The sequence below is a fragment of the Mustela nigripes genome, chromosome 12 (assembly GCF_022355385.1).
Source record: "Mustela nigripes isolate SB6536 chromosome 12, MUSNIG.SB6536, whole genome shotgun sequence".
NCBI classification, from domain to species: Eukaryota; Metazoa; Chordata; class Mammalia; order Carnivora; family Mustelidae; genus Mustela; species Mustela nigripes.
Genome location: NC_081568.1, coordinates 825,026 through 847,310, shown reverse-complemented (window position 1 = coordinate 847,310; position 22,285 = coordinate 825,026). Strand labels below are relative to the sequence as shown.

At 63.5% G+C, this 22,285-nt stretch overlaps 1 protein-coding gene across 1 annotated transcript in view; it reads left to right on the top strand.

The window, feature by feature from the left end:
* Positions 1 to 5,945: 5,945 nt before the first annotated feature.
* The window catches only part of LPCAT1 (lysophosphatidylcholine acyltransferase 1), a 44,135-nt gene continuing 27,795 nt past the window's right edge, over positions 5,946 to 22,285 (top strand). The window contains exon 1 of the mRNA XM_059416833.1: positions 5,946 to 6,097. Within this exon, the coding sequence (XP_059272816.1) occupies positions 5,951 to 6,097 (147 nt within the window). The 5' untranslated portion in view covers positions 5,946 to 5,950. The remainder of the gene's footprint in view (positions 6,098 to 22,285) is intronic.

Sequence of the window (22,285 nt, the reverse complement as noted above, 5' to 3'; positions counted from 1 at the left end):
GTGCCCTTCCCCCCACAACCGAGTCGGCCTCTGGACCCACCGCCGGCTTTCCACAAAACCCCATCTGCAATCCAGGATCTGGTTCTCGGAGCAGCAAGACGGATTCCCTAACCTTCCTAAAAGAATCCACACTCTATGTTTACCCAGTGTTGTCAGACGTTGAGGGACTGGGGCTGGGGAAGGCGCACCTGCCCACCACCATGCCCCCTGCGGCAGGAAGGCTGCAGGTTCCAGAGCTGAACGCCCCGTGCCCTTGCGAACACAGCCGGCGCTCAGTGGCCTCACCCGGTGCCAGACCCACACTGGGCACTCCACCTGTGTTCACTCTCCCAACCCTAAGGAAAACCTCCCATAAGGGTCAAGCTTTGCCCCACAGGCTATGTCCCTATAAACAGCCAAGGGGGGAAACGGGAGGCTGAGGGCAGCGGAGCCCCTCCCAGGGTCACGGCAGAACCCACGCCCGTGGCTCTGGTCCACTGCCTTCTCGTGTCAGGGGATGTAACCTACGTGCTGGGGAAACCGTGACCTGCGTCAGCCCATCCCAGACCCCCGCCGCAAGGACGGTGCGGGCTACAAGTGGCTGAAGTGGGACACGGTTGCCAGGTCAGAGGGGACTGGCCCAGCGGAGCAGCACGTCAGCAAGACCTTGATTTCTGGCTCGAAGGATGCCCCTGCACATCGGTGATCGGTGGGGAGCACCCTAAAAAGACACAGTGAGCGGAATACACACCGTTTCAGTTGTAACTACACAAACACGCCCAGGGTCGAGGACCGCACACCCCGTACGACCTTCCGGACACAAATCCCAGCCCCCACCCCGTGCTCTATGGGACACGCCCTCGCCACGGAGGCTTCAAAGTCAAGTAGCTCATAAAAGGCCCCGGATCCAGTACGCGTTCCTGGCCTCATCAACTCAAGGTTGAAAATACGTACAAGGGTCCTCTTATGACCGCTGCCCTGAAGTGAGGAAGCCAGATAAGTGATCTCCAGCATCTGTTATGAGAGGCCAAGAGCCCTCGCCCCAAACAGCTTCCCTGTTTGCTAAAGCGAGAACGTCGGGTGCACAGCAGAGCGGCCCCGGGTCCCGGCCCCGCAGCTGGCGTCTGTGCACGCGGGCGTGGTGGGAAGAGGGGCGGATGCACCTGCAGCCACAGGTCCACGTGCGTGGGTCCAGGTGCAATGCTGGGGACGGGTCCACGGGCAGGCGCAGGTCTGCCCACGCCATCCATGCCTGCTGCGCCACTCACCTCGGAGGCCGAATGAGACATGGGAACCCACCCGGCCGTGTGAGAGGCTCTGCCCAGGAGCCTGTGGCCAGCAGGACAGGGAGGGGCCGGGGAGGGGAGAGGGAGGGAAGGGGCGGCGAGCATCCTGGTCCGACCGGCCCGTCTCCACGCGAGGCACCACGTCCTGCTAACCCACTGGCTGCGGCTCTGGGTTCGGGGGACACGCCCCCGCTGCAGGGGGACGTTGTCATCTCTAGGGAATCAATTTCCTCCCAGGCCTCTTCCCAGACCTCCCGCCCTCCTGCCCTGGGACCCTCCGGGTCCTCCCACAGGACCTGTTTGGCTCTGCCTGCAGCTCTCCGGACCGACGCGGCCCCATGGCTGTAGCCAGCTGCCAGGCCGGCCGGGGAAGGCTGTCTTCACCCCCACAGGGTCACGTGCTTCTCCACCGACGAGGACGTGACAGTGCAGGCTCACAGGCCCGGCCGGGGTGCCCTCCTCAGGGTGACTCTCCCCTTTGGGGACTTGGCCTCCACCTCGCTAACCAAGATCTCTGTCTTCGCACGCAGCGGATGGAATGTGGCACAGCACTTCGCAAAGCCAGAGTCACGGTGAGCAACTGTCCTTCGTCAAAGACCCCTTCTTTGAGAATAACTGTTTTCATACTTGTGGGATTTTTGACATTTCAGGAAGCACAAGCACACGGAAACATTTGTTCTGCAAACCGAAGGTGTGAAGAAAGACGTGTTCAAGCGCAAAAAACTGCTCCTATGCCTCTGAACTGCCAAACTCGCTGAGATGTTGACGAAGGCCACAGACAGGTCGTCATTCCGGATCACGGTTTATACCGAGGACCCCGTCTTCCACGGCAAGGGAAGCGGAGCAGAGAACACAGCTACGGGCGGCGCCTGAGACCCGAGGCGCTGGGCGGACGGGCTTTCCCACATGCAGACCCCGAGGCCGGACTCCCCGATAGTTGCAATCTACACACGGGGTACAACATGCCGCCCAGTATTTCGAGCCTTATCTGAAGTCAAGCGTCCGCACATGGGAAGTGGTTTTACTGGAGCCCGGAGCAGCACAAACACGACCTCTCTGGCGACGGCAGCCTGCAGAAAGGCAGAGCCCGAGGCAGCGTCCACCCGCGGTCCGGACCGGAGAGCAGAAGGAAAGGCCCTGGGACATGAGGCTGTCAGTGGCCTGGTGATGAGCTGAGTGGGTCGGTGGGTTTCTTGTGCCTCAATTTCCCAATCTGTAAAATGGCCCCAATTCTCTCACAGAAGGTGTCTTGGAAACGGTTCTGTTCCAAACAGGTTAAACGTCAGGTCAAATGCACATGGAATGCACTGGCGCCCTGAGAGCCATACACACCCCAGGGGAGAGGGTAACAGGACCCCTGGGTCTTACCAGCCTGACTTTCGGCTCATACGTAAAGACAGTGAGGAGGCAGGAATGCAAGTGTCCAGGCAGAAGGAACAGCAGGTGGTAGAGACCGGAGGCCCCTGCCCACGGGGTTGGGACGCCACCGGCGATGAGGCAAGCTAAAGGAGTGAGGATGGAGGCCTCCAGCGTTCTCCCCAACGGGGGCGTGCTGCCGGCAAGCCAGGAGTCTGCCGGCCTGCGGGAGGGTCTGGGCTTTGACTCCTGGGACCTGCTGACCCTGGAGGCATGGCCGTTCCCAGAGCCGGCTGACACACCTCCCCCGCTCTGCACAGACCAGCCCAGCCAGAGACCACTCCCACCCCTCCCCTCCGTGGCCACCCCATGGCAGGTGCCAGACAACTGGGTACAGCCCCACAGCCCGTCAGCCACTAAAGTACTCACACTAGCCATCTCTAAGCTTGGTTCCCCCGCTTCCGCAGCCCCCCCTGTGGAAACCACAGTAAAGGGTCTTGCCACATTTTCTACCCGCTCCTGCGACTTCCTGACAGACCTGGTGCTTCCCAACCCCCGTGGCACATATGCTCCCTGGTCCCAGGAAACTGTGAGCAAAATTTCATCCTTTGTGCCTTGTGCACATCTGTGCGTCTCAGCACCGCGCGCTAGAACAAATCCCAGGTGCCTTCCGACGCATTCCTGTGAATGTACACTCGCGTGCTCCAGGACAAAACCCCCCGGGGTTTTTTGCAGTTAGACCAGTGTGAGGCCGGGGGGACCAGCAGACCAGTGGAAGGAAACAGAGCGTCCAGAAAAGCTTCATCAATCCTTGTGCTTGTGCCTGAGGGAGCCACCGTGGGGAGGCAAGCTGCTGGGTGGCATCGAGAACACGGGGTCCCAGTGCAGAGGAGAAAAATGCATCAATGGATTAAAAACACCACGAAAGGCAGAATGAAAAGTATCAGAAGAAAACGGAGAACTCTTCTTCTCGGAGAATCTGTACAGAACTCTAAAACTCAACAAACAGACCAAAACACACAGCCCCACACCAGCAAGCAGCACCCCTCCTGTGTTGTCAGTCCCCCTGGAGAACGGGATGCTCCATCTTCCTAAGACAGAGGCAAAGCAAGAAGAAGGAGCCACAGGGACAGCCCGGCCACCTGCTCCGTGCGCCAGGGTCTGTATTCCAGAAGATTCCCAGAGAACCTCCGGGGATTTGCCTTAGACGTTCAAGGTCCCCACTGGTAGTTTCTTCAAAACAAGAAAGACAATTTCTCACAACCCCTTGCCCAATACCAACTTCTCCTAGTCAAGTTTCCAGAGCACTCATGACTTCTAGAAAATTCCATCACAGGACTGAAATTGAAGAAAAGAAAGTATGAAGCAGTGCAAGCCAGCCAGCTTTCCTGGACTCACCCTTCTGGGCCCTGCACTCCTCACTCGGAGCACCTCTTTATCCTGTCCTAGCAGCTCCCAGCTACGTTCTCGTGCCTGTGATCAGAGCGATTGTCAGCTGAATGCTCAGAGACCCACCGTGTGTTGATGGCCACTGGGCGATGGAGACAGTCCCCGCCACAGTCCACCGGCAAGTAAGACCCACTGCAGTCCCAAGGGCCATCTTGTCATCACACAGCAGAGAAGGTAAGAAGTACTGTGTTAGTTGCCTTTTACGGGTTTGACAACTGAGCCTCAGAGGAGAGGAGACCTGCCCTGGTCCGGCGTGAGGCTTAGAAAGGGCGCTGGGATGTAACCTTGCTCTTTCCCTGTCTGTATGGACAAGGCTGTGTCAGAGGACCTGGACCACTGCGAACCCACGGGACTCTCTTCTGGTTCCCCAGTTTTTCTCTGTCCATCAAAATGCAGAAGGGCCCTCAGCAAGGTGACACTTCACCATATCAGCGGGCAAGGGGATCAGCCAGGTTATCAGAGGCTCAGGCAGGGACACGGCTGGGGACCCTCATAAGGCACGGAGGTCCTAAGACCCCAGGCAGTCCCGCAGCAGGGGCCCCAGAGCAATGCAAGAAGTGTTCCGACTACTTCCTCATGATTTCAGCTGCTGGGTTGTGTCCAAGTTGTTCTTCCTCACCCGTGCCCCCCCATGTCCACAGCCTGTCTGGGGCTCCACCCCCTTCCGGCCAGGGACTCAGGGAGAGGCAGGCACAGAAATTTAGCGTCTCTCACTGCACTGCAGTTTGTGGTAAATGTTTGAAATTGATTAAAAAATTTTCTAATATTTTATTTATTTATTTGACAGTCAGAGATCACAAGTAGGCAGAGAGGCAGGCAGAGAGAGAGAGAGAAGGAAGCAGGCTCCCCGCTGAGCAGAGAGCCGGATGTGGGGCTCGATCCCAGGACCCTGAGATCATGACCTGAGCGGAAAGCAGAGGTTTTAACCCACTGAGCCACCCAGGAGCCCCTGAAATTGATAAATTTTGATGAACTATTTCACTTTTGCCCTAGTTAGTAATACTGTGCCACAAATTAGAGACCCCCACGTGTCTCCCTTCCTGCAAGGGAGTGGTTCCGTGAACTAGAGTAATGAGGCCACGAGAAAGAATCATTTGATTCACACCCACTGACAACCCTGGGTCCCAGTCAGCAAACGCGTCTGTGCACCCCCCTTCCGCGTGGACCGGAGACGGGCGGTCGCTGCGTGGGGAAGAGGCTGCGCTCAGGGCCTCCTGGGACGGCCCGCAGCCAGCGCTGGCCCAGACTGGACCCGGGAGGCGCACCGGGAGAGCCTGCTTCCCCTAAGGCGGACTTCGAGGGCGGGCGAGGAGGAAAGGCAGCCCGAGGCGGGACTGGGTCCGTCCCTAGCGGAGCCTCGACGGGGTGCGCGCTGGCCTCGCGCAGGTGCAGCCTGGCTCGCCGCGGCGCCCGCGCTCGGGCAGGGGGGCGCCTGGTGCGGAGCTGCCCTGCGCCGCTGGAGAGAGCGACTGGCCGGGCCTCTCCGCGCGGGGGACAGGCCCGGACCGAGGGTCCCCGCGGTCCGGCCGCTACGCGAGGCGCCGCCACGGGCCCAGGCGCCGCTCGGGACCCCGGATCCCGGGACCCCCCGCCCCCGCCTCCCCTGCGCGCCCCCAAGCCGCTGAGGGCTGGCGCCGGGCGGGGCGGGGCGGGGCGGCCTCGCGGGCCCGGGGGCGGGGCTCTCGGGACGCACCGCCCCCGCCCGCCCAGGCCTCGCCCCGCCGGCGCCCCCCGCCCCTCGCGTCACGCCGCCCGACCGCCTGCGCCTGCGCGCCCGCCCCGGCCGCCGCGCATCCTCGGCCCGCGCCCCGCGCCCGCTCCGCTGCGGCTCCGCCCCGGCTCCGCGCCCCGCGCCCGGCTCCCTGCGGCGGGCGGCGGCCATGAGGCTGCGGGCGCGCGGTCCCCGGGCCGCCCCCGGCTCCAGCACCGCCTCCAGCGTGGGGGCCGGCGACGTGCGGCGGCTGGCGCCCCCGGGGCGGAACCCCTTCGTGCACGAGCTGCGCCTCAGCGCCCTGCGGAAGGCCCAGGTGGGTGCGCGCCCCGGGCCGGGCCCGGCCCCGCCGCCCCCCGCGACCTGCGACCCCCCCACAGCCCCGCGGCGGGCGGCCTCACCCCCATCCGCGGCCCGCGCCCTGGCGCCCGGCCCCACACCCCCTTTCCCGGATCCCCGGGTCGCCGCACCCGCGGTCCCCGGGCCCCGCGTCCGGTCCGGCCGCGCGCAGGCCCCTGGAGGGAACCGCGCGGCTGTCCTGGATGTGACTTGGTCACTTGATGAGCCTCGTGTGGGGACCTCGTCGGTCCTTTGAGTGCGGGCCGGAGCCCACGGTGCGAGCCGGCCGGCGGGAGCGACAGGATGTCCGCCTCGGCGCCTGCGAGTGGTGCGAGTGCCGGGGGCGCTGCGCTGGGGGCTCGGCCGTGACGGTTTTGTGCGTCCCCGGTTCCCGCGAGCGAGCAGCGGGGTCCGCTTTCAGCGCTTGCGAAGCGCGGAGCCCTCTGGTCCCGCTGAGAGGTGGATGCCTGCTGCAAGCGGCGGGGCCCGCACGTCCCTGTCCTCGCCGGCTTCTATGGGGGACCCGTTCCGCGACTCGGTGGGGTCATACCCGGACCTGGTGGGAAGCAATCCCAGACCTGGTGAGGTCATTCCTGACCTGGTGAGGTCATTCCTGACCTGGTGGGGTCATTCCCTGACCCGGTGGGGTCATTCCCTGACCTGGTGGGGTCATTCCCCCCGCAGGGCTGGGCTTCCCTGGGTACATTCCTGCTCTCTGGTTGTGCAGTTGATTTCTGTAGGATTGGGCATGACAGGGCATTTCTTTTAACTCCAAAACCGTAATGGAACCAGGCACAAGTGTAGGATTTTAACAGTTGTGCAGTTGGTGGAGAGTGTATTTCCAGCTGAGACCGAACATTTTGGGGTGACATTGAGATTCTTCTTTAATGCATGAAGTTAGTCTTTGGAAATAATATTGAAGTGGAAAGTTCTTGCAGTTTGATGTCGTCCTGGGTCGCTCTTCTTGAAGCCTCCTCTAGGTGGGCTTGATTATCATCGTGGGAGAGGAAAGGGTAGGCACTAGACTGAGGACAGGGGAGAGGGGGAGGTGACATGAAGTAGGTTGTACCAGTCAGCTCCTGGGCCTTGTCCCCTGTGTCTGTGTGTCTGGAGACAGACACCATCATCTGCCTGCCCCTGGGGTCTGCCGGCAACCCGCCTTCTGTGTCCTTTTGCTTACAGACTTGAACTCATCACCTTCCAGCTGCTGTACCCAGCTGTGAGGGGGTTGGAGCACAGCCACTTCCTCAGGGCTCCTGAATGGTGCCCCCACCAGACCCTACCCCATCAGTCCTCTGGTCCACAGGCCTTCTTCCACCCACTGTTCTGAACCTTCGGAGGGTGATCCTGGGAATGAGCCCTGACTCAGGTGGCTTCCAAGGTCCCGCTGTGTCTTCCTGGCTTTGCCTGCTCTCTCCTGGCCATTCTGCCCGGGCCGGCCGAGTGATGGCCTCTCTGCTCGGGTGATGGCACCTGCAGGAGGAAGCCCCCTCCTCCCTGGAGGTCCCTGGAGGGCCGCCTCTGTGTCCTTGTCACACTTGCAGCCTCCTTCCTCAGTAGTGTGGAGGGACAGGGGCCGGACAGTGTCCTGCCACAACCTGGTGCTTTTTGTCCGAGTGGGGTGTGCTGTAGAGGCTCTCTAGCCAATGAGTAAACGCGCAGAAAGGACGGACGGACGTGCCAGCAGAGCTTGAACTCCCCGGTACCCCTCGGGCGGGGGACACAGGGCTGTAAACTGGGGGTTTGGAGCAGCTCCTGACGGGGGAGTGTGGTTTTAGATGTTGGCGGGCCGCTTCTGGAAGATGTTCAGAAAGGAACAGGTGGGTGGACGCCCTAGCCCCCCAGGAAGGGGAGGATACTTTGCACACACCTTGTTGCCATGTTGCAGAGGCGGCGTCCCTGCTCTTCAGGATAACTGGTGTTTCCTGTGTGTCACGGAGCTGCGGTTACTGCTCCGGTCAGCGGCCCGTGGTCCGGGGCACAGAGTCTGTGACTCTTAAGCTCCAGGTTCCGTCCTACAGAGACGATTTGGTTTTTGCAAGCAGAGCTCTGCGAGCTTTTCTCCTTCAAGTAATACAGTGGGCCGAGGTTTCCACGGGGGGGATCTGGCCTGTCCAAACAAAGAAAGTCGGACTCCCTAAATCAGTCAGTAAACGAGCCCAGCCATGGCAGACACCCAAGGGCGCTCGGGAACCCACTGGCATTCCGAGTCAGGATAAGCCTGGGAGGAAGCCTGTGTGCACCTGTTAGGCTTGCTGCTGGGGATGGGCCGCCACTGTCTGCGGATCAACGGGCAGTCCGCCTGTCATTTAACTGCCGATTTAGTGAGGAGCTTAACCACCTCTTCGGACAGGAAATAACTTGTCAAGATAGAAAAGCTAAACCACATCATATGGAGTCAGCTGGCGATTTGCGGTGGGGGGGTCATACAGGGGTTTCTATTGCCAGGGTTCGGGGGGGGGCGCCTCTGTTGGAGCCCTCGGGCGTGAGTGCATCCCGCCTCCAGCCCCGATGCTTCCCCATCTCTGAACTCCCACAGACGACTCACTTCCTGGAAGGCAGTCTGGCTTCCTGTTCACCCTGGAAGTGAGTCTGTCGGGGGCGGGGGGGGGCGCTGCCGCGTGCTCCCCTTTCCACGTTAAACCCACAGAGAGGGTTACCGTGAAGGTCGGATGCAGGGATGGACTCCAGCCGAGCAGCCGTGTGGGGTGGCCTGTCGCAGTGTAAGTCCCCAGAACCAGGTGATCGTTTTCTCTGAGCTCCTGGCCAGCTGTCTGAGTTGTGGTTCAAGGGAAGAAAGCAACAGCAGATGCCCTTGGTCTCACCCTAGAGCCTGAGTCAGGCGTGGCCCTTCTGGGTCAGGGAGTCTTGGGCACCCAGCCCAGCCCTCCTGCTGCCCCTCGTGTCCGTGCGTGGTGACGGCTCTTCATCCACCCCAGCGGTCTGCCGAGGGGCGTGGAGGGAGGGGCGCGTGGGGACTTGATGTGACTCGGAGCCGGTGCTCTGAAGGGGCTGGTGGTCACAGAAACCGGGGCGGCGGGGCACAGGGACGGAGGGCTTCCAGGAGTACGTGTGTCCCAGGGGAAGACAGAGAGGCTGCCTGCAGCAGGGCCGGTGCCAGGCCTCTGGCCCCATCACCTTTGACAACCTGGAGGCCTGACACTATCCCTCTGCCGTGCGTCTGTAGCCCACTGGCGCGTCGGGGCGTTTCTCCCATGCCCTTGCCTCTGGTCACTCAGGGCAGCCCTGGAGACAGGCGGGTGCAGGGTCGTGTGTCACATCCCTGAGTCCCAGGTAAGGAGACTTAGACCCAGGGACTCTGCGGGCTTCGACCCCAGGCAGGTTCAGGGCAGGAGCCTCCTGTCGTCCAGGTCTGCTGTTCTCGAAGGGTCACACGTGAGCGCTAACCGTGGCCAAGTTGGCGGATGGGGTGGGGGTTGAGGAGACTTGACTTTTCAGGATCTTCTCTTTGGTCCTGGAATACCGGTGCTTGACACGTGTGTCTCTGGACAGGTCTTGTGTACATGTACGCACATGCAACTGTAGACACACACTCATCTTTAACATTTTAAAAATTGATTAGTACTGAGTAAAGCACGGTCAGTCTTATCTCTCATTTTAGAAAATCAGGATTTTGCCCCTGAAAGTGGCCGTTGAGGCACTCCTGGTGCGGGAGGAGGGCGTTTGCCCTGCTCTTGTCCCCACGGGCATCTGAGCACCAGAGGGCACGCCAGATGCTGGAGAAGGTCCGAGGAGGGGCTCCGGGCTCCTCTGCTCCTGGGAGTCTGAGCGAAACTCCCACGAATCGTGTTTCGCTAAGCCTCCCCCCGTGCCAGAGACCGTGCCTTGCCAACCACTTTGCCCCCGGGGCCTTCACCCAGCACAGCCAGGACATGATGCCATGGTCCCCAGAGCTCACCCCTCGCCCGGCCCTCCTGCGTTTGCCGTGATGTGTCCGGGTGACCTTAACCTCTTCTGAGCTTGCGCTTCTCCCGTTTCTAGTGTTCCTTAAACCCGGAGTGAGGTTATGAGTTATTGTGAAAATGCGCCCAGAGGAAAGCATGTGTCTAGATGGGGTCGCCGTGCTGACCTCAAGCCCGGCCGCCAAGCAGCCCTTCGAGCCACACTTTGCGGTATCATGACTAATTGGCATGTTCCAGCCTCACGAGCGGAGGTGTCTCCAAGCTTGTTCAACACTGTCCCTAAGCACGCACATGCCCGCGGCTCCCAACGTCTCAGGCACGACGCCAACTCCGTTCTCATGCATTCGCAGGGGCCCAGAGGCTCCACAGATGGCCCTGCCCGAGCCCTTGACATGCTCCCAGCCCGTGGGCGGGACCTGCCACAGGAGCCCAGGGACGGCGGCCTCTTTACTCCCATAAGTCATGTGTCCATCTGAGAGCCAGAGGACTGACTTATTTTCTCTAAAAAGCTACTTGCTGGCTGAATTTTTTTTTTTTTAAAAAACATCTTTCACAATTTTGATATTCCAAACCCCTAGGCTAGGGTGCAGAGCTGGCTCTCACAGGGTCGCTGAGGTCTGGAGGGTGGGGACCGGTGTGGGCACCCAGTGGGGCCCTCTGCTCCATGCACAGCATCCCCAGCAGTGAGCCTGAGGCCCCAGACAGCCAGGAATCCCAGGCCAAGGGGCTGGTTTGGACCAGGCCCAACAGCCGAGGAGAACCCCCTCTCTGTAGCAGTAGGTCTTTTCACTGGTAGGAAAGAGTCATCAGTCACTTCTGTCCGGTGGGACTCATTAGCTCCATATCCTCGTGGGGGCCCCCGGGCCACTGGAGCTCCGCACGCCCCAAGCCAGAGCCCAACTTACCCTCGAGCGCTCGGGGCCATTCGGGCCCTCTCCCCTAACCAGGTGCACTGGCCGGCAGCCGCCGCCCGCACGCTCCCCTCCACCGAGTGCTCCTGTCGCACTGAGGAGCACTCGGACCAGTCTGCTCCCACGTTCGCCCGTGTCTTCGGAAGAGTGACCACCCTGGTGGGGACTGATGACCCAGGTTCCTCCCACAGGCTGGCTGTTAGGACCATTCTCCCCTACAAATGTTACTGATGGGCCAGGAGTCCCCTGCCGCCGGCAGGATAGCCAGGACACTCCGGGGAGCTCCCAGCAGCCGGGGAAGTACAGAATGTGCCCTTGGGTCTCCTTACAGCTGGGAGCTAGGGGCTCTCTACAGTTGGGGGGCAGGCCTGGATGTTCCCTAGGAGCGTCCCACAGAGGGGGCCCAGAGCCAGCATTCAGGTAGCGCCTGCGGTTGGGAGTGAGGCTGAGCCGGGATGTCCTGGGCGTGCTTTGTTGGAGAGCTGAGCGGGCAGGAGGTGCCCAGCCGGGAGCGTTGGCAGCCCATCAGGACAGCCCCGGACTGCGGCTGGAGGGGCCCCCTTGGCAAGGGCCTCACGGTGTGCTGTGTCCTGGGCCTGCAGGTGCTCTGCCAGGACCTGCCGGGCGAAGGTGAGCAGCCGCAGACGCCACGGCCTGGGATTCCAAGATGCTTTTCAGGCCGTGCCAAAGGCGCTGGAGATAAGGGATTTCCTCAGGCCGCACAGCCTGGCCCCGTGTCTGCCAGCCCGAGGCGGAGGGGACGGAGTCCTTGGTGGGGTCCCTCGTCTCCTCCATCCCGGCCCCAGCCCACCAGGCATCCATCCCCCTTCCCTGCCCCTGCTGACTGTCCTCGTGGACTGCGTGTGAGGCCAGCGCAGGTGGACCGCTGCCCGCTCCCCTGCAGCCCGCTCCAGGCAGGGAACTCCCCGAGCTGGGGAGGGGGGTGGTGCTCGCTTTCTCGGGACTGTGAGCCCACAGCCCCGGGCAGGGACTGCTCTCTCCTGGACCACAGCCAGGGGCTCCTAGCAGCAGGTGAGACGCACAGACTGTTAGTAAACAGATGAGCTCACGGCCCCCTGGAGCTCTCCTGGGCGCAGGAATTGGGGGGGGGGGGGTCCCTCCAGGCGCAAGGTACCACCTGCCTGTTCTGACCCTGTATGTGGCTTCTGGGTGTCATCTGCTCGGGGACCAGCACAGGTGCTGCTCTGCGCGTGGTCTGTGCGCCTGTCCCTCGCGGCTCCCCCTTCCTCGTTTCTCGTTCCCTCGTTCTCGAGAAAAAAGCCAGTGCCCCTGGGCTGGCCCCCTGCCCCTGCCGTCCACCAACTGGCACCCGCCGCCCCAGAGTGCCCCTCCAGTGTGCTCAGAGCCCGAGCTGCTCAGCCCGTCTGTGGGACTCCACGGCAGGGGCCGGGGGGGGGGGGGGGGTTGTGCCTGGAAAGCCCCCAAGCAGCTGTTCTTGCCGGGTGTCCTGGCCCCCCAGGTGAGAGGCCTGTAGGAGCGCGTCAGGGGCCGCCGCGCCCCTGCGGTCCCCAGGTGGGGATTTGGAGCCCGCTCCTGGGCCGGACCCGAGCCTCACCTCTGGAGTGGAGCAGTCGGCCCCAGACTTGGGCTCTTGGCGCGTCTCTGCTTCTGTCCTGTCCGCTCTTCTCGGCGACTGACCAGAGAGGCGGGTCCACCGTGTGCTGAGCTCTCAGGTGAGGCCGGTGACGGAGGGGCCTCAGGCCTGCACTTGGGTTTCCTGTGGGATTTCACATCCGGGTGGCAGCTTAGAATGGCAGAGACCACAGGGTCTCCGCTGAAGGGTCCTGAGAACCCTGAAGAGACGCGATTCTGTAGGAAACGAGTGGGGAGGAGGGGCGAGGGGAGCCCAGAGGCTGGCGGCGGGGGAGGGCGCGTGCTCCGGGGGCCCTGCTTCTGCTCAGTGCTTGCAGGGTCAGGATCTTTCTCAGCTTCCTGCAGGAGAGGAGCTGGCCCCCAGCTCTGCCCCCGGCCAGCTGGCTGCTGGGCCCGCTGTCCCGCCCATGGGGCTCCAGGCCAGGCAGCGCTGCAGGCCTCCGCGGGTCCCTGGGAGCAGCGCTGGCTGGTGACCCGCACTCGGCACGTGTTCACTGACCCAGTGAACTTGTCTCCTCTCCTATGCGTTTCCTCCCGCGGCTGACAGACAGCCCTGCGTGCGCGCCCCGGGCCATCCGCCATCCGGCACCGGGCAGAGAGCCCGAAAGCCTCCTGCGGCGAGGGCAGGGTGTCGTGTCCAGAGCGCAAGGGCTCTCCGTGCTCTGAGGGAGCAGGGTCCTCGGCGGAGCGCATGTCGTGCCCCACCCCTCCCCCGCGCCAGCCGTGGGCTCCAAGGGCTGAGCTCCTGCAGGGGAGGCCCCGGCGGCTGCGGTGGTAGCCGTGGTGACCGTGAGGAGGGCAGCAGGCACCGGGAGTCCTCCCCTCGGCCCCTAAGCCAGTCTGCTCCAGTGCTCCCTTGTCCGCCCAGCAGTGACGCGGCGCCGGCAGGGCACCCACTTCCCTGGGCCTTCTGAGCACCTTCCCGCCGCCTCCCACCCTGTGCCTTCCTGCCTTGGGGCCCAGCCTCAGCTGGCCAGCCCCTCCGGTGCTTCTTCCTGGAGACCCTGAGGCTGACTACGTGGCAGGTGTCTCCCGATGTCCCCAAGGCCGCACCGCCGTGGCCCGCATGCCACGGCTCCTTAGCTTGTATGCTGACGCCCTTCTGCATGGACCGAGCGCCCTGTGCAGCCCGCTCAGCCCCCGAGCCCGGAGATCTCGGCTGCGTTCGCCTGGGGGCCGTGAGCTGCCCTCCGTGCTGACCGCTGACCGTGTGGCTTTAACCCTGTGGCTGTGGGTCCCGCTGCTCCTGTGCCAGGGTCTGTGAGACCCTCGGCGCTGGGGGACAGAGCTGGCCTTGGGCCCGAGACTACAGAAGGCTCTGACCTCCACCGCGCTGGGCCCTCGGACGCTGGCGCGGAGGCAGGAGTGGAAGGACTGTGCGGTGTCCGGAGGGCTCCTAGGGCGGCGTCCTTGGTTGTAGGGGGTGTGTGGAGGGTCGCCCCGGAGCAGGGTGGTTCCACTCTGGTGCGGAGCTGCAGGGGCTCCTGTGGCTTCGCGTCGGCCTCGCCGTCAGCCCTGACAGGGACAGGAGACACGCCTGTCCTGGGGCGTGGCCGTGCTAGGGCCGGCCATAGGTTCGCACGTGCACAGTGAGTTCCCGGGAGGCCCTCTCCTGCGCGAAGCTCCAGGCTGGCCGTGTGCGCCCGGACGGGGTCCTAAGGCTCTGATGTGGAGAAGCCTGCGTGCTGTGGACGGAGGCGCTGCTTCGAGATTGGAGGAGAAAAGAGCTGTTCTAGCAACACTCTGGGGACTTCTGGATCTCAGTGGGAGAGCTGGGAAGAGCTCGTTCGCAGCCGTGAGTGTGGTCCTGGCAGGAGATGGTCTTCAGCCACGCAGGTGGACTCACAGCGTCCAGGACCAGGGGCAGGAAGACCAACATTCACATGTCCGCGAGAGGAAGGCCAGGGAGTCCGGACTTGAGTCGGACACAGGATTAAAGAGTGACGGGTCACACCGCCGAAGGCCGGCTGCTCCAGAAACAAGAGGCCCCGCAGACGGGCCGGCTCCTGGCAGCTGTCCCCACCTCCCCACGCCACCCCCACCGCGGGGCTCGGCCTCGCCCTGCGCGCCGTCTCTCCGTAGAAAGGAGCCTTTCCAGCCAGCAGCCGCGTGTGACAAGAGGGTGACGCTCGCGGCCGCCATTGGGAACGCCTCTCTCTGTCTTTCCTTTCCGACTCGGAGACGGTTTGCGTCCCAACATGTTCAGAAAAGGTGTTTTGCTGCTGGAGGGGAGCCGTGGGGGTCCCAGCAAACCAGCCGGGCTTGCGCCTGCGAAGTGCTGAGTCCAGACCTGATGCTCTTGGACGCCCCAGGCTGTGGGGACGGGAGTGTGTGCCGGGACGTCCCAGCCGCGGCACTCGGGGGCAGCTGCTGTTCTTGAGAAAGAAGACGCGTCGAGGTGTCTGTCTGGTCGCCGCGTCGGGAGGGAGGGGCCCAGTAGGCAGGAACCAGGGCCACGTCTACAGAGCCGCTCCACACCCATGCTGGGCTGAGGGCCTTCAGGCCGTGGCTGCCCGGTTTCAGAAGGTTCTCTGTTCTAAGTCTGGATTTTTAAAACAACTTGCTTTAAATTTTTAAAATATGTAACAGCCAGAGAGAAAGACGGATTCCGCAGGTACGGTGTCCTTCTGTTTCTCTCCTGCGGGAGTCTTTGCAGAATCCGTGAGGCTTATCTGTCGTCTCGTGGGCAGAGCCGGGGGGACCAGCCCAGCCTCCCAGGGAGCCGTTTGAGGCCGTCCCAAGACCCAGCCCCAGAGAGCAGGGTGCCCCTCCAACCCCGGAGGCCCAGCACGGGCTTGTTCCTGCCCCCCAGACCCAGACCCCAGCTGGCCTGTGCGCCACCCGTCTGTACCTCGCTCTGCTTCGGGGCACACACGGGACGGGGCAGGCTGACTGATTGGGGCTAGTGGATTCTCTCTGTCGTATTGGCCCCAGAGCCACAGCCCTGCAGGGATGTCCCTCCGACTGCAGGGCCATGGGTCCACTCCATCGTGCTGCGGGCATCTGGGCCGGGAATACCACCGAGTGCCCAGAAGGCTGGCACTTCCCCTCCTCAGCCTCAGGAGCCCATCCTCGTGGGTGCGGGCGGACCCGCGGTCAGAACACCATGGGTCCTGTCCACTTTGGATCTGAGCACCCTCCGTGCTGGTCCCTCCGGGGCCCCGTGCTCACTTCGTGGGTAGCACCCCCACTGGTCAGGCCCCAGGCACCCCCACACCTGTTAGCGACTGTCCACCTTCCACACGCTCACGTAGTGCATGGCCCGTGGCCATCCTGGAAACTCGTGCCTTTCAGATGTTGTCATCCAGCTGGCGGGAAGGTAGGAGTCCTGGTCTGTCCTTCCGTCTCTGAGTCACCTCGGGACCTGCCCTGGTACGCCGAGGAGCGGGAAGCCCTTCCCTCTGGTGCGGCTGGCACCTGTCCCACAGGCGACCTTTGGCTCACTGTCCCCTGCTGGTGTCCCAGGTGACGTCCTGCTCTGCTGCTACCAGCAACGCCCACGCAAGCCGCTCCGCGGGGAGCTGGACTGGGGCTGCCAGCCAGCCAGGTGCGCCCACGTGGGCCGGTCCCCAGCCGTCCCCCGCGGGGCAGAGGGCCCAGCACACGGCACGTGGCTTCTTGGGACTGGACTGGCCAGAGCTGTCGTTGTTCCCTGACCTCTGCCAGAGCCGGGGGGCCCAGGGCTTGGCATCAGCCTCCTCGTGGCGACGCCGCTGAGCTCCGGCTGTGAAACACGTGGGGCTGGTGCCCGTGCCGTCGCTGGGGGAGGGAACACGGGTTCTTCGTCACCCGCGCCCCAGCGGGGTCTGCGGTGACAGGGTGGTCGGAGCGCTGCCGCGCGAGCAGTTTTCAGCCGCTGCCTGGGCTCCAACAGCCCGGCTCCGTCCCCCGCAGCCCGCGGGCGCTCCCGTTGTCTCTGACCCCACGGAATGCGGTTCTCCGTGACGAACTCGTCTGTGTCTCCGCAGCCTTTGGAACGGCGATGATTATTCTCATCCACGGGAAAGCACTCCGGCCCCGGAACACCCCCTCCCCATGGCCTGCCCACCGCCGTGCCGAGTGCCGCGAGGGCAGCCGTGCCACAGGGCCCGGTGCTCGCCGTGTGTTCTGACTCGGCCCCCCGGGCCTTCAGGCTGCTGACCGCGTTCCTGGCAGGGCCGTCACCGTGACAACCCCCTTCGCCGCGCTCCCACAAGTACCTCCTACCAGCAGGTGCTGAGTCGGCATCTTGCACAGCTTGGGGGGCCCTTGATGGCACCAGGCCCGTGTATGCTCTGGGGGTGCACAGCATCTGGGGTCGTGGCTGGTCCATCCACTCCCGGCAAGGACCCGTGTTGCCGCAGTGACCCAGTGACCGTTGATGGCGTGGGTGAGACACTGGGGACCCGAGTGCACTCCAGCGTCCTCTGTCTCCTACATAGTGCGTCAGCAGCTGCGTGTTGTGAAACCCCAGACACTGGGACAGCTGGCACAAAGACGAGGTGAGTGGGCAGAGAGGAGGGCGTGACCACCAGGTGCGTCTGAGCTGGGCTCTGTGACCAGAGAGGCCTTCGGTAGAGAGTTCCAGAAGACGGCCCGCTGGTGAACTCACTGCACTCAGTGAATGTGTGACATCGGATCTGGAAGATCGGAGACACGCGGGCTTCAGCAACAGACGCTTCTGTCCCCCGGTCCTAGAGACTGGACACCCCGTCTCCAGCCTCCTCCCGAGGCCTCGCTCCTGGGCGTATAGACGCCGTCTCTTCTAGGAGCCGTCTGCGTGTGTCTGTGACCTGATGTCTTCTCGGAAGGACACTTGCCGTGTGGAATCAGGGCCGCTCTAGTGACCTCACTTTACCTGAATCCCCTCTGAAAGGCCCTGTCTTTCAGATGCACCCGTTTCTGTTGGCGTGTGCTGTGTCTCCTCCACGTGGGGTGGGGGGGTGTGCGGGACACTCCTGGGTCCCCCCTCGGCTGCCCTGTGGGGTGGTCTCATGACCACATGGGCCGGCGTCACACTCAGGAGCCCACGTCCCTCCAGAGGTGACCAGTGAGGCGGGGTGTGTGCAGACGTGCGCGTGCGCCCGGGGCGTTGGACGCAGGGTGTGAGCACCCGTGAGCTTCCCATCAGTGTGACGATCTTACCGGTGCTCAGACTGTTGTCTGCCGGGGGGGCTCCAGGGGGGCTCCTGAGTCCGGGGACCTTTGTCCCCTTCCTGCTGTCCCCGGTCACCCTCCACGTTTTCTGCCCCAGCCCGGAACAGCTTCTCCCAGGAGTCCTGGCTCCTTTGGGCAGGACATGGTGTCGAGAGCCCACAGGCTGCTGTGACAGGCCCCTGCAGCGGGGCCCCCACCAGGGCCTCCTGGCGGAGCGTGCCACAGGAGATGCTGCTCCGGGACACAGGAACCGTCAGCTTGCGTGTCCGTGTCTGGGTAAGCCCCTCCTGACGGACCACGTGTCGCAGCCAGCTTCCACGGAGCGTGACCTCACTCAGCCGGGGAGCCTGCATGCAGGGCCTCCTAGAAGGGGCTTGTAAACCCTCGGCTCGCAGGAGGGGCGACCCCGGGTTTATGTGACCTGGTGCCCTTGAGGGTGGCCGGGCTGCTGAGGGGCAGTGAGGCCACAGCCTTCAGAGCTCTGTGGAGGGCGCGGGCCCCACGCCCCCAGCCTCTCCTGCTTGGTCTGCAGCGAGCACCCCTCCCGCATGCATGCCTGCTCTGCCCCGGCCCCGCCCAGGGCCATCACCGGGAGCGCGGCCCACATTCCCCCTCCCCAAGGCCCCTGTTCCCCCGCCCCTGCCTGCGTCTCCAGGGACTGCCGGCCACCCGTCCCTGCCAGTACGGATCACCTGCGGCTGCTGACCACCTCGCGGCTCCACGAGGGGCTTCTGTGGGAGTGGATGTTGGGGGCTGTCCCTGCCCCCCCCAAGCCGGGGGGTTGTCTGAGTCAACCCCCAGACCCAGAAGAGCTGGGTCTTTGGGTTGTGGGAAATGGATCCCTGCCCTCTCCCAAGGGGACCCCCTGCCTCTCTACAGGTTCCCTCCCGGGGACCGTGATACTGGGGCTCTGTGATTCCGCGGGCTTGCCCTCCAGGCTGGCCAAGGAGCAGAGGTGCCCGCGGCTGCCTCAGGGACGGCAACACCGTGTCCACCGGGCTGTAATCATGGTGCCCGTGAGCTCTCGGCAGGACTGCCTACAGGCAGCCGGGCTGCTCCCCGTGCTCTGCTCCGTGCCCTGTTTTCCAGCCCAACAGGACTTTCTCCCAACGTCTTTGCGGTGACTGTGGTCTTTCTGCAGCCCCAGCACACTTGAGAATGTCCACGTGGCTGACACAGCATCCCTGGCTGTTGTCCCGAGGCTGGAAACGCTGAGTCGGCTCAGACAGGCTGAGGGGCAGGGCCGGTGTAGGCAGGGTGTGCTGGACGGTGAGAGTGCCAGGAGGCCAGCGGCCAGGCCACAGAGCCCATGAAGACAAGTGGACCAGGAGGTGTAAGCAGGAGAACAGGAAGGTCCACCCCAGGGGCAGCTTAGAGCTCAGAACAAGTGGTCAGAGGCCACAGAAGATTCTAGAAGGGGCTGCATGAAGCCTTCCGTGTCCTGCCTCTCCTGCAGATAGTTTCCCCTCCTCCAGGGCCAGGCTGAGCCCAGCGTAAACGCATAGGCCCTCTCTTTGCCCAGAGGTGAAGGCAGAGCCCTAGGGTCCCGGGGAGCAGCCCAGGCAGGTCCCCCGCACCCCGTGTGCTCCCGAGGGCATTCACCTCCCCCAGGCAGTTCACCTGGCACTCAGCGAGTGTATGTCTGTAGAGCCGCTTCCTGCCCCAACCCGCAGGCCAAGCCACAGCAGTTCACTGGAGGTCTGTGACTCTCAGACCACATTGCGTGTCCAACTGCCCTCATGGGGGGCGTGTCTGCAGAGGGTTGTGGCCTGCGATGGTCGCTCACGTGTCCTTTCCCTGCTGGCTGTGAAGCTTGGAAACCCGACTGTTCTCCTGGGTGCACGTAAGAGCAGGCACGTGAGTGTTTCATCGAGGGCTGAAGGTGGCCATGTTCTGTGTCCTATGGGGGATGGCCAAGTCAGCCCTGTGGCTGCCGGCCTGCCTACGGGGACGTATGTAGTTAACTAAGCCACGTGAAGAGCACTGGGCAGGTCCAGGTCGCACTTTCCTGGCACTGCCTTCCTGGGAGCCCTGAGCTCCCCTCGGAGCCCTGACCCGGTCCGTGGTTCAGAGATGCACGGGGTAGGACGGCCGTCGCGAGCTCTCCTGGCGCCGGTGCGGTGCCGTTCTGTGGCACACACCGTCCGGGAAAGGGAGTGGCTGGTGTGTGGTTGGTGGAAGAGCGCGCCGGCGAGCCGGGCTTCCTGCTGCACCTGCCGCGTGGGACCGACCTTCTGAGACCTTCCGTCCACGTGCTTGCTCCGCCGGCACACGAACCCAGCTGGCAGCGGCCACCAGTCGTCTAGCCGGTGACGTGACCATGCGGCTGGAGTGCTGCTCCGAGAAGGTCTGTGTTCTCTGCGTGCCTGTGCAGAGAAGCACATCAGAGGATAACACGAGGGCCTTTACCTCAAGAAGTTAAAAGGGGCGTTAGAGTCGGCTCGTGGAGAGAGACGTCTCACAGTAGAGACACAAGTACGTACCCCAGCGGCTCTGTAAGCGGATTAACATTCTGGAGAGTCGCCGAGACACGGGTGACAGCAAGTACGCGGCGTGGCAGGGCCGGGTTGTGCTAAACGCCAGGAGGAGGCAACAGGCGTCTTCGCTCCGTTACCTTGAAAACGCAGCGGGGAAGTAATGGGCAGAAAAAGATTTGGGACTTTTACGGAGGATTTTCTCTGACAAAACCCCTGAAATGAATTCAGGCAGAAATAGAAAATCTAGATAAATAGTTAAAAAAAGAAAAGAAAAGAAAAAACCAGCCCTGGGATAGTGTATCTTGGGAGAAATTGCCTGGAGAAGCTGGCTCCCCGGTGCACGGATGTCCCCGCTGGGTCCGCCCAGAGGGAAGCCGAGGCCAGGCCTGCCCCAGACGTGCCCCCGGACGTGCGCTCGCAGGCGAGCTCCACAACTCCGGAGAGAAAAGATTCCCCAGTGGGTGGCCTGCCGGCCCGTCACCGAGGCCTCACGGAGGAGCCCTGTGGGTGTGGCGTGTCGCGCGCGTGTGCTGAGTGAGTGGGAGCAGTGTCGTCCCCCGCTCGACGCAGGAGGGACAGTGGCTGAAGCTCAGCTCGCTCACGGCTACAGCAAACGCCACTCCCGAAGCCAGGGGGTGGGTAGATGTTCTCGTCCGCCAAGACGTGTGCTATAGCCCAGAGGAAGCGCTCAGTTGACAGGAAACGTCCCCAACGTCCCCCCGCAAGACAGATCTGCTGTCGCTGCTGCTGCCCGGCCCGGAGGCTGTGGCCCCGGGTGGTGACCGGGACTGGACGGGGAGGGGTGGGGGTGGCCACCCAGCTTGCTGTCCCCTGCCGGTCACGGGGAGGTGCCACGTGTGGCGGCCCGGACCCCACATGACCCAGAGTGTCAGATGAACGCTGGGCTTTCAAGATGGTGTGAAAAAGTGTGAAATACCTCATTTGTAATTCTTGTGCTGAGTCTGTGCCGAGACAAGGGTACTTGCAGTACGTCGGTGCCACATTAACTCCTTCTCCTTTCCACACGCGGCACTAGACCGTCGCAACTTCACACCTGCTTGCGCCGTGTGCCGGTCTCCACAAAGGACCCAGCAGAGTCCGCAGAGGGTCCGTGGGGCCCGTCGGTGACGCAGGAGCGGGTGACAGGCGCGCGGCCGTGGGGCCCCTGGGCCTGGGCCAGCCGGGCAGCCGGGAGGCGTCACCGCGCACCTTCTCTTGGCCTTTGCTGTACTCCCTGCCGCAAAACCCACATGTCTGAAGTGTGTGTTTTCGCAAATATATAAATTGTGTCTGTTGATCGTAAATCCCTTCCAAGTTTTAAGTCCTGTGCCCTGCCCCAGCCCTGTTTTCTGACCGACTGCCTGAGACTCATTCATCCCAGAAAGCAGCGTTCCCGAGCACGTGGCCCCTGGTGAGAACCAGACCGTGGCCCTGTGCGTGGGAGTGTCCCTCCACCGTGACGGTCCCTGACGAGGCCCCTCTGGTGAGCCCCGAGTCCATCCTCACCACCGCGTGGTGGCAGCTGTCCCTGTCACGGTGGGGCCTGCCCGGGCCCAAGGAGCCCCCCCCCACAGCATCTCCCCAAGCAGACCGAGGGGATGCGGTGCCGCCCGGGGCTGCTTGTTTGAGACGAGCGGCTGCGTCCTGTGCTCTGTCGGGCGTCTGCCCGCAACATCCTGGGGCTGGAGAGTCACGCGGGGCCCCTGGTCTTCCTTGTGGTCCACAGTCCTGAGCGGCTCTGCACCTGCTGCCCTCCGCGTGGCAGCCCCACGCTGGGAGGGACTCGGGAAGGCTCAGCAGAGCAGGGTGCGTGTGCTGGGCTGGGCCAGAGAGGGGCTCAGACCGGGGTCGGGGAGCCCCACTATCCACCTGCTGCTCCCAGCCTAGGGCCTTGAGGCTGAAGGGGGAAGGGGCGCGGCACCACGGTCGGAGACCCTCGCGGGATACCCCTGCCCACGCACCCCCCTGTTGAGCAAGGGCCGCGCCCTGGGCTGGGGCAGGCGCGGCGTTCCGCGTGGGCCTGGGCCGGCTTCCCACGCGGGGCGCGGAGGTCGGGCTCCGTGGTGACCTGGGCCGGCTTCCCACGCGGGGCGCGGAGGTCGGG